The following is a 14,892-nucleotide window of genomic DNA, read 5'->3' as shown; positions in this document are numbered from 1 at the left end:
AGCAAGGGAATCTGACCAAGCCCATACTCCTGCAAGAAAGAATGGGAACTGAGGGGCAGAAGGCATGCAGAGGACAAGCAGGGACTTGTGCAGGGTGTAGCCATGCCCCAAGGCCACACACTTAGCTCCCTTTATATTTCCATTCCCTCTTTACATAGAAGTCAAGGTCTTCTGTCATCCACCTGAGAGCCAAGATCAGTCTCACAAAGACCAGAGATTCCTAAGGAAGATGGACAAGGCCTGCAAGTCCCCACTACCAAGCCCAGCACTGAGCTGTGCACTTCCTTTGCCCTGGGCATACCACAGTAACCCATCACACTGAGACTCCCCCTTCACCCTGCTCCCTCTCAGTGGAGCTGACAACCAGCTCCTTTGCTGTGTTGCCCCACAGTGCAGGAGAGACAGTCCCACCAGAGAGGGCTTCTACCTGCAACCCAGAGCAACCTGCCACTTAATGCACCAGACACATCCCTGATGAGCTCCCTGACAGCTCCCTGGACAGAAAGTTCATGCCTCCAACTGGCTGGCATCCCCTCCCCCTCGCTAATTTGGGGGAGCACCCCTGTCCCTGTCAGGCATCTGCTGTCTCCATGGTGCTTTGTAGCTCCCAGACCCACTCCTGCCTCAGTCCTTCTAACCACTCAGACTCTGCTGTCAACAAAGAAACTGCACAGCAGATAAGAAGTGGTGAGATCAAAGGCATTCGTTGTCTTGGGGCTTAGACTTGTGGCTAGAGTCTTGCATAATCACAAGTTTCTGGAAGCTGGACACCAGTCTCTGGGACCCCTGTTATTGAACTGAAGATCAAATGCGTAATAAATATATGTAATTTTGACCATTCTTGTTATTACAGCTTATGGGTTTTCATTGCATGCATACATACACATGCATACGTGTGCATACATTCTGATCACACATCTCTGTGCCAAATACTCTGTAAAATGTCACAAGGTCAGCACACAGTGCCCATCCCACTCTGTCTTGGAGAGCAGAGTGACACTGGGTTGGGGATTGATCCCAGCTGTGCTGAGCAGAGTCGAGACCTGGGAGATGGCCATCCAGGAGCCCCTCACACATACTTCCATAGGGAGCCAGTGTTAGTCCAGTTTTTGGGAACCCTCTAAAGTTGGTGTCAAACAGGTCACCAAATAAGAGAAGGGAAGTTTATGCTGACACGCTGGGAGTTTGCCTTCCTGAGCAAGAGGAGTTAGCCTGGGAATGAAGTGAGGAGGTTTGCAGGTTTCACAGGGAAAGTAGGAATCATCAACAAGTCAGAGGCACAGTGTACTCAGACCCTTGGCCCTCATCCACTGGAGGAGATAGAGGTGCTGTAGAGGTCTGTGAGATCCCCACCAGTATATCAGATGCCTTCCTACATCCATTTGCATTGATTGCCTTTGCCACAGAGGCACCAATCTCAGCCCCTTCCTCTGACACCACCCCCACACCATTGCACACCAGTGTCATGAGTTTTATTAACATCATATGCCTGGATGAGAGCTTACCTCCCAACCATTGCCAGGCACAAGGCACAGACTGTGCAAATGCCAGGCCTGGCCCCAGGATAAACCCAGTGTCTCTCCTTCCTGTTCTAGGTGAGAGTGTCCCTAGGAGAGGCTGAGGTGAGCACAAAGGCTTTTTATAAGCCCCTCTCTGCTAGTTTAGCCTCCAGCACTGGGGCTGTGCACCAAAACCCTCTGGGGCTGGCTAGTCTGATGTGGGACAACTGGGGCAGTGTACCGCTGAACCTTAGCATCTCTGGTGTAGTGGGAAATTCCCAGAGGAGCAGATGAGTGTTGAGCAGCATGTTGATCCCTTTGGTCTCAGAGCATAAAGCAAAAGAGGATGGTTATTGATTTGTGTTTGCTGCAGCTCTGGGCTCTCCCCAGCCCCTTCAGATCCATGTGGTGTCTATCACGCTTTTCCTATTCAAGCAGTAAAACTTAACAGTGCCCTTTCATCCCCACCTTGCAGAGGGCTGGCTGCAGCCTGCCTTTTGCAGGGAGCAGCCAGACTGTCTGTGTAGTGGTGGGGTCCTACTGTCCCCTGCCGGGCATCCCCAGCACGGCTTGTAGTGCTGCCCCAGGTTTGGAAACTCCAGAGAGCATGATTCTGTGGTTATAACATAGGAAGAGGGGGCACACTTAAGATTTTCTCTTTAGCTCTTCTGCTTATGTGGCTCCAGGTACCCTACTGCCATGTTTTTCCCTGCCCAGGAGAGGAAGGAGGTCTGCCAAGCTTGCCTCGGATGCTCTCAGTTAATTTAGACTGGTTTGGAAAGCTGTGGACCTCTGAGGATACAAGGTAGAGCAAATCTCTGGACTGCAAGGAGTTGTTTGCACCCAGTGAGCACAGAGTTGCAGGTCATTGGTGCTTCCAATCAGCCAGTCCATCTACCATCAGCTGGATGCAGTGACAATCCATTTCCTCTCCATGGCAGGTGACCTGGTGGAAGGAGGGCACAGGAAGGCAGCACATGGCACCACTGCAAAGGCTCTGGGCAGCAGCCCGATGGCTCCCTGTCCTTCAGTGGGCAAGGCAGGGTGTTGGTGTCAGTCTGTCTCAGATGGACATATTGTTGGAAAGACCTCTGCTGCCTCTGCTCAGAGAGCTGCCAAGCTCTCTGAGAGCTGCCAAAGCTGCCAAGCAAAGCTGCCAAGCAAAGCTGCCAAGCAAGGCTGCCAGACATGGTGGTTATAGCTGAGGACATGGAGAGAGGAGGGAGGGAAAGAGCAAAACCAGATTTCCAAAACATTGTACAAGGCAGTTTGGGAACTGTTTTTATACACTGGGCAAGCTAAGTCAAGCATGTTTCCATAAGTTTCTTCCAGACTATGGCTTGTGGCACCCTATGCCCCATGATGGGCATATCCACTCTCTGCAGTGCTCTTGCACCATCACCATTTTTCGGAGACAAACGTGAGGTGTGTGTGCTGCTCCCCCACAGCCTTGCAAGGCCAGCCACTCAGCACAGGTGCTGCACTGTGGCCTTGGTCACAGAAGAATGGCCACAGTGGTTGTGCCACAGCAAAAATGACTTAAGCAGAGTGTAAGGAGGAAGAGATGAAGGTAAAGACTACCACCACCATGAAACCCTAACACTGAAATAAAATCCTCTCAGATCAGCCCATATATCACGGGAAGCAGGCTGTAAATGTGAATCCTGGCTGGCAGCCAAAGTGCAAATGGCAAGCCTCTGTGCAAGAGAAATGGCTTAATGGGCAGTGAAGACCATTGCTATTATGTGTCCTGGAACAGCCTGTGCTGGTGCATAGGTTTTGTAATGTTGGTTATAGGCTATTAAACCCCTCTAAGATCAGAAGTTCCCAGTACTCTCCTGACTACATAGCTCGTTCCTAAAAACCTCACCAAAAGACTCAAATGGCTCATAGCTTCCTTGAGGCTATCATCTCCCCACTTGAAGAGAGGCAGAATGAGGAAGGACTTTTCTACCAAGAAAAATCAAGTTCCTGTGAGGTTGCTTTGTAGGAGCACTAGAGACAAAAATCCTAAATGGAAGGAAGGAGTGACTAAATGAGTGTTGGTACAAATCAAGTCTGAAGATACCTGTCCAGCTCACTCCATGCTGCCCTCCTGGGCACTGGAGTGAGAGAAAGACGTAGTGCATAGAAACAGTGGGTGAAGACCTTATGTTACCCCAGGCTAAGGGTTTCCCCATGTGGGGAACAAGTATCCACAGGAAGGCTAATATAGCCCACTCAGAGGACGGAGGTTGGGCAATAGCTAAAGGAACATGGGAAGGAGATGGAAGGTTTAAATTGTTAATGTATTAATCTGCCTTTTCCGAACAGATTGTGTCCCTCCACCACCACCACCGCTGGCACCCATAAATTTACATTTATTTAAACCCCCGAGGTACATTTCTTTCCAGAAAGGAAACATTGCTGTCAAGGGCACTTGGACAAAGTCATTTACTTTCTGAGTGAGAGCTCAGTGAAGTTTAATAAGAGCTCCAGAGTAACAGCCCAGCATGCTGCAATGCCCATGTTGGCTAAGGGGACCCCCGGCACCAGAGGAGGCAGCGGCTTACTGCCTTGAGCAGTGCTGGGTGCTGCTGAAGGGTGGGTGCTGACAGCTCAGGGTTGCACTGTGGTGTTTTCTGCTTTTCATCAAGCCTAAGCTCATGGCTCTAAGTGATTCTGAAAGACTCTTCTGTCTTTCTTTCATCTATTTGCTTTTTAAGTAGTTTTCTAGTTTTCATGTTTGCAAAGAGACACTTTACATTCAGTGCATCAATGTTAAAAAAAAAGAACATCTCAGCAAGGGAAAAAAAGCATCCAGACTGTTTGCACAACCTCAGGGCTCTTATGCTGGTTTGGTGATTTCTGGAGGCAGAGGGTGCCCCTGGAACCTGTGGCAGTGTGCTGTGAGAGGGCATGGGGATGACCCAGGCAGTGCCCAGGCACAGCGGGCAGGGCAGCAGGGTGCCCTGGCTGGGCTTTTCCTCACCCTTCATGTGATCTTCCCTGCTGGCTGCCTCTGTTTTCCACTTTGTGTCACTCCTGAAAAGGAAGTTTTGACACACCACTGAGTCACCAGTTATGGAAAAGGGTAGTTCCTTCAAACATCTGAGATGGTGCAGGAGAACAAGAGGAAATGTAAACACCCAAAAGCAGTGCCAGTGCTGCAAAGCAAAGACACGTTTTTGGTTTGTGCCATTCAGCATTGCCCTCAGGATACTCTGGAAGCCCTTCTCCAGTGGGTTTTTCCATTTTTCAATTTCAGGAAAGATGTGCACTGCCCCCAAACCTTGTCAGCACTGCCTGCTGGAAAATCCCTTCTACCCACGACCTTGTGAGTGTTCAAAAAACACTATCAGCAGGATATCGTACACTATGTACAGGAATTATGGACCCGTTTCATAAGTTGAGGCATTTGGCTGTCCTGGGAGAATCCCAGTCCAAAATACAGACTGAGATCCTGTGGAAGAGAAGCTGTCACTGTGACCTTGGACCAAGTCATCTCTACCCCCGGGACGAGTCAGTACAACATGTACTGTCCAGGTTCACCATTCTTCACCAAGCGAGAAGGGATCACAAGGGGACAGGTTCAGCTGGTTGTTGCCTCCCTGCAGGGCTGTCTGTGCATAAGCTGAGTGTGATTCACACAGCCCCTTGCCTGCACCACTGCCAGCTTCACAGCAAGCGCAGTGAGGGGCCGGGGCTTCAGCGACTCATAAGACAGCAGCTGCAGCCCAAGGTGAGCTCACTGACCTATGAACCTGCAGCCTTGTGGCACCAGATGTCCGTGCTGGGACTGTGGTGTGCTCACATGCCCCTCCTGCTGGGACTACCATGACCAGATGCTGTTGCCCACACCACCTCTTCCCTGAGCAGCAGCAGGTGGGGATCGATGGTGACTTCCAGTGAGATGCACCCTCTTCAAGCATGTAGGAGTGTGGGGCTGGGGTCCTGAGCAAGCCAGTGCTTTCTTGTCTTGTCCTTCTGACATACCTAGGGCTACCCCTCTCCTGAGGCAGTGTGTCCTGCAGAGACAAGCCAAGGACCCCCAAACTGTCTACCAAATCCAAGGCAAAGAGGTCAAAGTACCTGTGCAGCCCATTCTGCATGTTAGAACACTTGTGAGACCCTGGTGCTGCTCAAATGGCTCTGACAGCCACAACACAAACCTGCATTTCTCTGAGTTTCCCAAGCAAAGAAATACACATCTCCCTTGCTATGATTGGTCTGAGTCTGTAGGACCCCTGTGAATACATCTGATTTCCTTGTTCCTGTGCTTGCACATCAGACTCTTCCCAAGCCATACTAGTCTGGAGCCTGGAAGAACCTGGCCAGTGAGCAGCAGCTGTGGCAGGGGTCTGAGCTGCAGGGGACAGTGAGGCTGGGGTGCCCCTTGTGACTTGCCAGAAATGTGCTGCTCTCTTGCCAAGAACAAATATTGTCATCCTCACAAATGGTTAACCTGCCGGGAGCTGCACAGCACTAATGACTTCACATTCATTTAATCAGCTTGGGCTTTCAGAGCCTCCTGCTCAGGAGCAGGGAAGGCCATGCACCCATGCACTCGGGGTACAAATGCTCCCAAAGCCGCACCCCTGCCTTACCAATCATTAATCACCACGGGCCAGCAAGGAGCAAGCGGCAAGCAAGCAGGAAAAGGCCAGGTCTCCACAGCCCCCACGGGAGCAGCAGGAAGCAGTGCTGACCGGTTCCCTGTGGTGGCAGCTCACTCTCCGACCACCCTCCCCTGGGAGGCCCCGTGGAGGTGGCCAGTCCTGCACGCACAGTCCTTTCCTTCGGGAAGGTCATTTGGTCCAGGGAGCGGGAGGCTCTGCCTGTTTCTGGGAGCTGCTGGGCTACACATGAGGTGGGGGCTCTGAAGAGGAGTTTCTGCCTGGCTGTACCACACTCTTCATCTCTTCACCATGCAGCACAAGGTGTTTTGGAGTGCCCTGGAGTACACCTGCCGATTGCTGGGCATCTCCACTGCAGCAGGTAAGAAGAAATTCTCTTTTTCTTTGTCGCTGAAAGGCACTGAGTAGGTGTTGGGACCCCCAAGCTGCCTCCCTGCCTTTGGACAGGTGCAGCTGCTGCCCCATCCTATGAAGGGGACAAGGACACTTGTTCACTTTTGTTTTGGGACCCAGGGAGGGAGCATGCTGGGTGCCTGGTTGGGCTCTTTCCAAATGCTGTGGGAGGCACAGTGAGACATCAGAAAGGAAGAGCCAGCACTCAGTATGTCAGAGGGCAGGATAAAGCACAGATAGAAAAGAAAACTAAATTATATTCTTCTAAAACAGACATGGGCGCAGTCAAGGTGTGAATGAGACTGAAAAGCAAAATACTCGTGGCTGTGAAAGACTGCCAGGATGCTCTGTGGCATGTGAAGATAAAGGAGGAGCTCCTTGCGCTTTGCACAGTGAAATGTCCTGTGCCAGTCAGGATGGAGAGGTTCCATCCCAGCCATCATGGCACAGTTACTGCAAAAGCACCACTCTGCTTTTCTAGTAACCTGTTAGGGAGCAGGCTCCAAGCAGTTCAGGTTATAGCTGCAGTACAAACATCATAAATTTACCCACCTGGCTAGTTGCATCCTCTCACCCACTGTCAGGGGCTGCTTTTGGACCAGGATGTTCTGGGTTTGGTGATACACTCGAGCACTTGGTTTCAGGTGACATGCAGGTGTTTTGAGCTGGGTGTCAGACACAGCGTCTCACCCAGAAGGACTGAACAACCCTCTGTCATGGAGGATCTCTAGATGGGACTAGGGAAGAAACTAAAGCAGAGGGCTCAGTGGATGACTCTCGCACTGTTGCTGACTCACTGTTATGGGACAGGACAGACAACACTCTCTGACTCAGATTCCCTATCAGTACAGCAGAGATCAAGGTGCCTGATTTGTCTAAAGGCTGGAGGTGTGAACCAGAGGTTCCTGGTGAGAGGTGACTTGAAGTGGTGCCTGTGTTTCCTGTTTCAGACCCCCAGGGATTTCATAATCAGACACTGTAAGGAAGTCACAGCAGGCCCTCCTACCTTCCCGTTTCGTTTATCATTTGCGGACAGCCATAAAAGAGACACTTTGCTCTTGTCAGGGGCAAAGTAAAAAGCACACAGGTCAGCTGAAGAGTGCACAGGTCCCCAAGGACACACAAAGCCCAGCTGGGATGATGAAGGCCCTGGAATGTGCTTCAAATGACTGATACTGATAACAAGCAGTGATTTGAGTTTGTGCAAACTCCCAGTAGATAAGTGCACATCATGATGAGACTGCAACAGTGGGAGTTGGGACACAGCTTTAATCAGCAAATGCAAGTCTCTTAATTTCTCCATCCCTAACCCCCTGGGCCTCATATGAGCCCCATACTGGTCATATTCTCACTTAAAGCTCCCAGGAAACTCATAGAGACCTTCCTGGGATAAAATGTGAGTTTGTTGCCATGAGAAAACTAAAGCTGGAACAACAAAACTCAAAGTAACTTACAATGTAGGAGTGTGTTAGTGGAATATAATCGCTCTCTCCTACTTGTTTTCTTTCCATCATTTTGCATAATCTGCACCTCTCTCTTTAGTTTTTTTTTTAAATGAGCAGTGCAATTGTCTCTCTACTGAGCATCACAGAGCAAAGGACAGCTGTACTACTAATCTCTGTGCTTTTCTGTACCTTTGGTGCGTTCCCAGTATCACCTGACTTTCCAAAAAGGCCATTGAAGAATGGGATGTGCCTGCATTTTATTCTTCTATGTATCTCAATGGAGTAAGAAATCAGCTTGATGCAGTATTCAGTGCCTGATGAAGTGTGTGAGGATTTTGCATGAAATGGAAACCACACTGAAGAGACTCCCATGGGTTTTGTTTGAAAAAAGAACTATGAAAGGGAGAGTGCATCAGCCTCACTAATTGATTCTGAGAAGGCCTGGCCAGCTTGATATGCTGCTAGTAAATACAGGTTATGCACATAATATAAACCTCCTCTTCCCCCAGGATCTTGGAGTGTAACAGCTGTCTGCAATGGTGTATCTATAGGGCTTCTTCTGTATGAGAAAATGGCTAACTTGTCTTATGGCAAGATAGCAAAATCAAATAGCCCTGTGATTATCTACAGTATTGAGGCATCTCTCTAGTTCAGCAATTTTAGGCCTTGTGATATTTACATCTAGGAAAGAGTTCCTGCTTACTTCTTAATTCTCATGCTTTCAACCATTTAATTCCTAATCATGTGCCTTTAGCCACATGCTTTGGACAAAATCCAAATCGGGGCAGCGACTAGTCCAAATAAACACCTCGGAAACAGCCCTTTTCTTCTTGCAGATTCTTCATCCAAACAGCTTTGTGGATAAAGCAGAAGCTGTGCAAAATGAGGAAACCTCCCCATCCAGAGTAGAGGCTTGAGCGTAACAGCCAAGCTGTTGAATTCTGCGTTCATCCACAGGGAATAAATGAACAAATGAATGAACTCCACATTTGTAGAGAAGATTATAAAGAACAGTTCTCAGTCACAAGATTGTAGGGACAATACTTTGTGTGTAGGATTACACAGCTCATGCAGCTTCACAGCCTTCTGATGAGACTGATTTCTCTGTGCTCTGCTCAGGGCTGGAAAGGCAGTGGAGGAGGCACATGGGCCCCATGTGTTCTCTTGGCTGACAGGGGCCAGCAGCTGTAAGTGACACAGGGAAAGTACAGAGGGACTTTGTTCAGCCCCAATGGGAGGGCTGACCCTTGGTGTTGACTCACCCTGCACTCTTGATGGACAGTAACGTGCATCCTTGTTTGGGAGCCTGGTATCCTTTTCCAGATGGGGCAAACCAGAACGCAGAGAAACGGATCCAACCTGCACCTCAAACCTGGGGCAGTGGGCATTGAGCAGGATGAGTGGTGAACTTCCTGAGCACCAGTGAAGGGATGGGGACTGCTCAGTGAGGTGTGGAGGCATCAAGTGCAGACAGGAGTGCAGTGATTGTCCAGAGTGATGCTCTGGCCATAAAATCTGGGCTCTGTTCATCTCTGTGCTGCTGGCACTTGTGCACTGTGACTGCAGCTGGTGTGAGGCACTATGTTTCTGCTCCATTTTAAAAATAGTCTTGAAAGAAACTGAAAGATGTTGAAGGAAATGTTCCATCCCCTGAAGCTATTGGCCAATCCATTGAAGATTTTAGCCTCTTAATCTCTCTTAAACTGACTCCCTGGTGTGCTGTACTGGCTGGGGCACTGAGAGAATGTTCATTCCCTGTTTTTAATCTGCCTGCTCCCATTATATGTTTTTCTGTTTGGCTAGCAAAGGATCTTGATGCTATGGCTACAGCCCTTTGTGAAGGCAGCTGGCACAATTCCCGTGTCCTGCTGCTGTCCTGCAGCCCTGTGTTGGGTGAAGCAGGCCTGGGCAAGCAGGGAGGGCAGGGGAGTGAGGCTGGCAGGCACTGGGGGGACCTGGGCAGAGATGGATGGGGCAGTGAGCAGTGGGCCCTATGGCAACAGTGATGTGGTGGCGCAGTAGAGGGTGAAAGGGTCACAGGACACCACTGCTCACTTGCCCCAGCAGTCTAAGGCCAGCTGGTATCCCCAGAGCACCTTTCCCCAGCCCACGCAGTGGCAAGGCTGCCATAATAGTGGTGCTGCTGGGATGGGTTTCAGGACTGTGTGTCAGAGAGCTCTGGCTCCCGTGGGCTGGTGTGTCAGCATGAATCACTGGTGCTGCCAGTCCTAACGTGCTGCGCTGCATGGGAGAAGCTGCCTTGCTAAGCCTCTGGAGGAACAAGGGCATTGATCCTGGGAGCTGGTAGGGCACCAGGGAATCGGGAACTAACCCTACAGTCAGCATCTTTCCTACCTTCTCTTTCTAGTACTGATCGGTGTGGGCGTAGAAACTCTGCAGCGAGGACAGTTCAAAAGCCTGGCTTTCTATCTGCTGTGAGTATTTTTGCCCTTGAATTCATTCAGAGCTGGCAGAGGGTGACATGGTCAACCCCTCCACCATATATGGCACCAGACCAGACTGCAACAACAGCAGGAACAGTGTCCAAGGCTTTGGGGATTTCAGGTCTCCATACTGAGGTTTCAGAAAAATAAGCTATTTCTGGTAGAGAAAGACATGCTACTGCAGATTCAGGCAGGCCAGAGGTGACACTGGCTGCAAGTTGACTACCTAGGAACAGAAGGGCTATGAGCTCTCCTCCACAAACTAGCTGAGCAGAGGATGTTTGGACCTCAGCACACAGACTTGTGAATTGAGTAGTAAATTCTGGCTCTCTGTGCCCCTTCTGCCACCTAGACAGTATACTCAAGCCCAGCCCTGCCCCCCTGACAGCTCCACCTTTCAGTTTTTCAGGGGTTGCAGTCGCTGTCTGTGAAGGCTTCTTCTTTATCAGTTTGTTCCTGGAGATGTGCTTCACGTGAGTAGATCCTGTCCACTCTTCTCCAGCCTTGGTGGGACCTCCTAAGGCAACTTGCCTCGTACAGGCAACACCAAACCTTGGGGACCTGCAAATGCCAGACCAAAGGTCCTTTCCCTAACGCCATGGCAAGTGTACTCAGGTGGGGGTGAGGTAAGTGGGGCCATGTCCAGCACCATTTAAACCCATGTTTTAAACCAGGCTTGTGCCTCAATTTGCTGAGCATTGGCACAACAAACTTTGCCCTCCAGCATCCACTTAACACAGTATGTAGGGACAAGTACCTGGGTTGAGGAAAGAGCCAGATCCCCAGGATGAGCTTCAGCTCCCTTCCAGAGACAGTGCAGAAGTTAAAATTAAAATGTACAAAATCCTTATGTACTTTTCAGAGGCTGAGCACTGCCACTGTCTTCTAGCACAAACTCAAAAGCCCTCATATCTTAGAGGCAACACCTTACTCCAGCTACTCAGAGGCAACAACTTACTCCAGATAATAGACATTTGATTAGTGACCAAGAGGGCAAACACACTGATAGATTGCCTGAGATGCTGGCCTCTGGCAGATGCAGCCCCAGACTCTTGGCATGGCTTACCTTCCCTGACCAACACACCAGTCTTCTGGAAAACCAGAGTGAGGATCTGCACATCTAGGTGGGTGACAGTTAGGTCCAAATTCTTGCCATGTGCTTGATGCCTCATCCCACAAGGACCTCTCTTTCTCTCCCCAGTCACAAGCCTGAATCCCTGGCACAGGCCTGCTGGAAGCGAGCTAGACGCCCGGGGAGCTTCCAGAAATTCCTGGGGTACACGCTGCTGTCAGTGGCTTGCTTCCTGCATCCCATCCTTGTCTGGCACGTCACCATTCCTGGTGAGAAGCTTGGGTGGGGAGCAGTGCAGATAGAAGAGGAGCATGGTCTGTCAAGGGCCAGTGAGGGTGGGGATGGGTGGGGTGCTGGGCGAGTGGCAGATGGTAGTGAGCTAGCCAGAGCAAGCACTGCTTGGCGAGCTCTTCCCACTTGCCACAGCCACAGCCAATGTGACCTTCTCCCCAGGGTCCATGCTGGTGCTCACTGCCCTGGCCTACTTCCTGCTGAGCAAGAGGAGGAAGAGCCCAGAACACAAAGAGACGCATCCCCAGGTGGGCCAGTATGTGGACCCTTCAGCCACCGTGGCAGCCCCAACCATCGTGGGTGACACTGAGCAGATCTACACCTTCCACGGGACCCAGAGGGAGCAGCACCGCTCACTTCTGGGCCACATGAAGAGCATCCTGAAGGGCAGCAAGGACAGGAGCTCAGCCCCAGTAACTCCTGCCCAACCAGCAGCCATGCCAGTCCCTCGCAAGCAAGTGCACTTCCAGGAGAAGGTGGTGCAGATCATCCCCTCTGTCAGTGAGAGCTTGGAGGATGTGGAGAGTGAGGCTGAAGAGACCACATCAGACACAACACCCATCCTCACCCCACCTGATGCCCCCATCATCCTCGCTCCACTCAGCTCCCCGGGGCTCTTTTGAGGCCTCAGCAGGAATGAGGACATGACAGACCTGCTACCCCTGGCACTGGCATTGCTCCCTGATGCTCCAGTAGCCAAAGGGCCCTCCCTCCGTCCAGGGTGGCAGCTGTGCTACCCCCGTCTTCAAGGGGTGCCCACACTACGTAGTCCCACATGTTGTGGCAGGGCCAGGGGACAGGCAGTGGTTCAGCCAGGGTAGTGCCAGGACAGAGAGGTTTCTGCTCCCGTGTCCTCTCACACGGGTCACCCCTCTGTTACAGCACTACAAATCACTGCAGCTGCTCCTGCCTAACCTCACAGCCGTGCCTCCCCTCTGGCAGCAACAGGCAGGACGAGCGGAGACTGACATGCCCCAGAGCAGCCTCTGCTGGGGCAGTTGTCTCCCTCTGGTCCTTGCTGCACATTGAAGAGCTCAGGGCTGGGGCACATTCAGCACAGAGCACTGCAGCCTGCAGGTTCCCTTGCAGCATCTGCACCAGCTGCAGCAGCCTGGGACATCCAAAATGGCATTTCAGAGGTGGGCTGAGACCAAGTACAGCCCTGGTGCTGGCACCTGCTCAGTACTGCTCTTAAGACACACTCTGAGCCCAGCAGGGTAATTACCTCTGGCCTTGGAAGCACCTATGGGGCAGCAGGGAGCACCCTGGGGCTTCCTGGTGCCCCCTGCTTGGACAGATCTCTTGAATTAGAAGAGCTTTGGGATGATATGGTAGCTCAGGTCCTGAGATTCAGCACCACGCTGGCACGGCAGACTGTGCCACTCCCAATGTGTGTAATTATGGCCCCTAGAGGGCAAAGGCAATAATAAAATTACAGAGCTGTCTAACCAGTTCCCTCCATGCCAGCTCTTTCCTGAACACTTCATCTCTGGCTTAATCCTAACATAACTTCTGCCTTTTGAGGACTGTTCACCTGTAATCAGGCATTTTCCTCCTGTTCAACTTATGCTCTTGGTTCTCTCCCACCTGAGAACATGTGGGAAAGAACTCAGGTGTCTGGGTTTCATTGAACATAAGACATTAAGCCACACTGTCATCACTGTTGGGATGTAGAGTTGTAATTGTGTGGAGCCCAGACATACAGCATTGGGGTAAGATGATGGTAGGGAGAGAAGTTCCCTGAGACCTGCTAGACTATTTATAAAGTAGAAGCCAGTCAAGCTGGTTGTTTTTCTGGAAAATATGTTATTTCTTCTCTTTAAAATCTCAGCTCTCCAAGTGGCAATCGTCATGCTCATTTAGGAAAGTGGCATAGGGCAAAGTGTAATCAGAAAATGGTTGAGATAAGTACTTTTTAATAAACTCTTTTTAACTGACTTCTAATTTGTGAGATGGATGAGAAAGAAGGTGAAAGATGTTGACTCACAATGTTTATCTGCCTGTGTTTGTTAATGAAACACTGTCAACAAGAGAAGCTTATGAAGAGTTGCACACACTTGTTATTCCTACAATCAGACATAGACAAAACCTTTTTGTTGCATCACCAGCATTTAAAATGATAGCTGGTATCAGTCTGCTCTAAATATGATGCATGGATTAGAGACCTCTTGTTTCTGGCTGCAGAATTTAACCTTCGCCCCATAATTGTGTGCTGGAGAAGAGTCACCTACACATCTGCCTTTAGGGTGGATTTGCACATGGAAAGATGTCTTAATTGTACCCAGTTATAGCCTAATGCTGCACAGCTGATAGCAGCAAGCCCAGGATCCAACCACAGCTCCACCCTCAACCTAATGTGTTCTTCACAGTAGGAAATAAAAAATAAAATTATTTTCCTCTTCAGTTGGTGATAAACAAGAATACCTGTACCCACGAAGGTCCTGACCCAGCCATGCTGACAGGGTACCCACCCTTGCCAACTGCCGAAAAAGGTTGTGCTTGGAGCTGTCTCCCCAGTCTCAACCACACATCTATTCTGCAATTAGAACCACTCTCATACACAGAGTCAGCTTTCTGCATCATTCAAGGTTCTTCTTTGAACATTGCATAATTAATTACACACAGAGAGATGAACTTTGTTGAAAAGACACCGCTCCCCATATATCAGGCAATCTGCTGACAAGAGAAAGACTGCAATTCTGTAGACTCCTCTCTAGCCCTCAGCAAAGGGCAGCCTGGGTGGGAACAGTTGCTCTGAAGCAAATTTCATCCTTCAGCCCTTACTTGATCAAGCCCTTACTTGATCCACATGGAACAGCAGGGCCAGCTGGCAAGGGGAGAAGCAAAGTGGTGAGAGCACCTGTGGCACCCTGAAGTGTGTGGGGCACAAATTTCATTGCTCTGTGAAATGCTTAAGATGAGTTTGTGGTTTCTGGAGTCTGAAGAATTAGGTTTCAGTTTTTAGGCTCATATTTTAAAAGTGTGTTATAGGTTTCCCTTCAGAAGCAAGACTGGGGAAAGCTACAAGGTGAGGTGTTTTTTCATCCTTCATGGAGACAGCATTGGACCTGGTTGCTTTTCTTGCCTGCTCCCTTGTGTTGGCCTGGTTCCTCTCCAGCCTCACAGCTAGTT

At 50.2% G+C, this 14,892-nt stretch overlaps 1 protein-coding gene across 1 annotated transcript; it reads left to right on the top strand.

The window, feature by feature from the left end:
• Positions 1–6,314: 6,314 nt before the first annotated feature.
• TMEM72 (transmembrane protein 72) lies at positions 6,315–13,049 on the top strand. Its single transcript, XM_050337777.1, has 5 exons — positions 6,315–6,476; positions 10,322–10,388; positions 10,799–10,870; positions 11,599–11,738; positions 11,923–13,049. The coding sequence occupies exons 1-5, from the start codon at positions 6,407–6,409 to the stop codon at positions 12,381–12,383; spliced, it is 810 nt and encodes a 269-aa protein (XP_050193734.1). The 5' UTR covers positions 6,315–6,406; the 3' UTR covers positions 12,384–13,049.
• Positions 13,050–14,892: the final 1,843 nt, after the last annotated feature.

The sequence above is a fragment of the Myiozetetes cayanensis genome, unplaced genomic scaffold (genome assembly GCF_022539395.1).
Source record: "Myiozetetes cayanensis isolate MyiCay16 unplaced genomic scaffold, myiCay2020 scf10, whole genome shotgun sequence".
Classification (NCBI taxonomy): Eukaryota; Metazoa; Chordata; class Aves; order Passeriformes; family Tyrannidae; genus Myiozetetes; species Myiozetetes cayanensis.
This window is presented reverse-complemented; position numbering and strand designations above follow the sequence as displayed.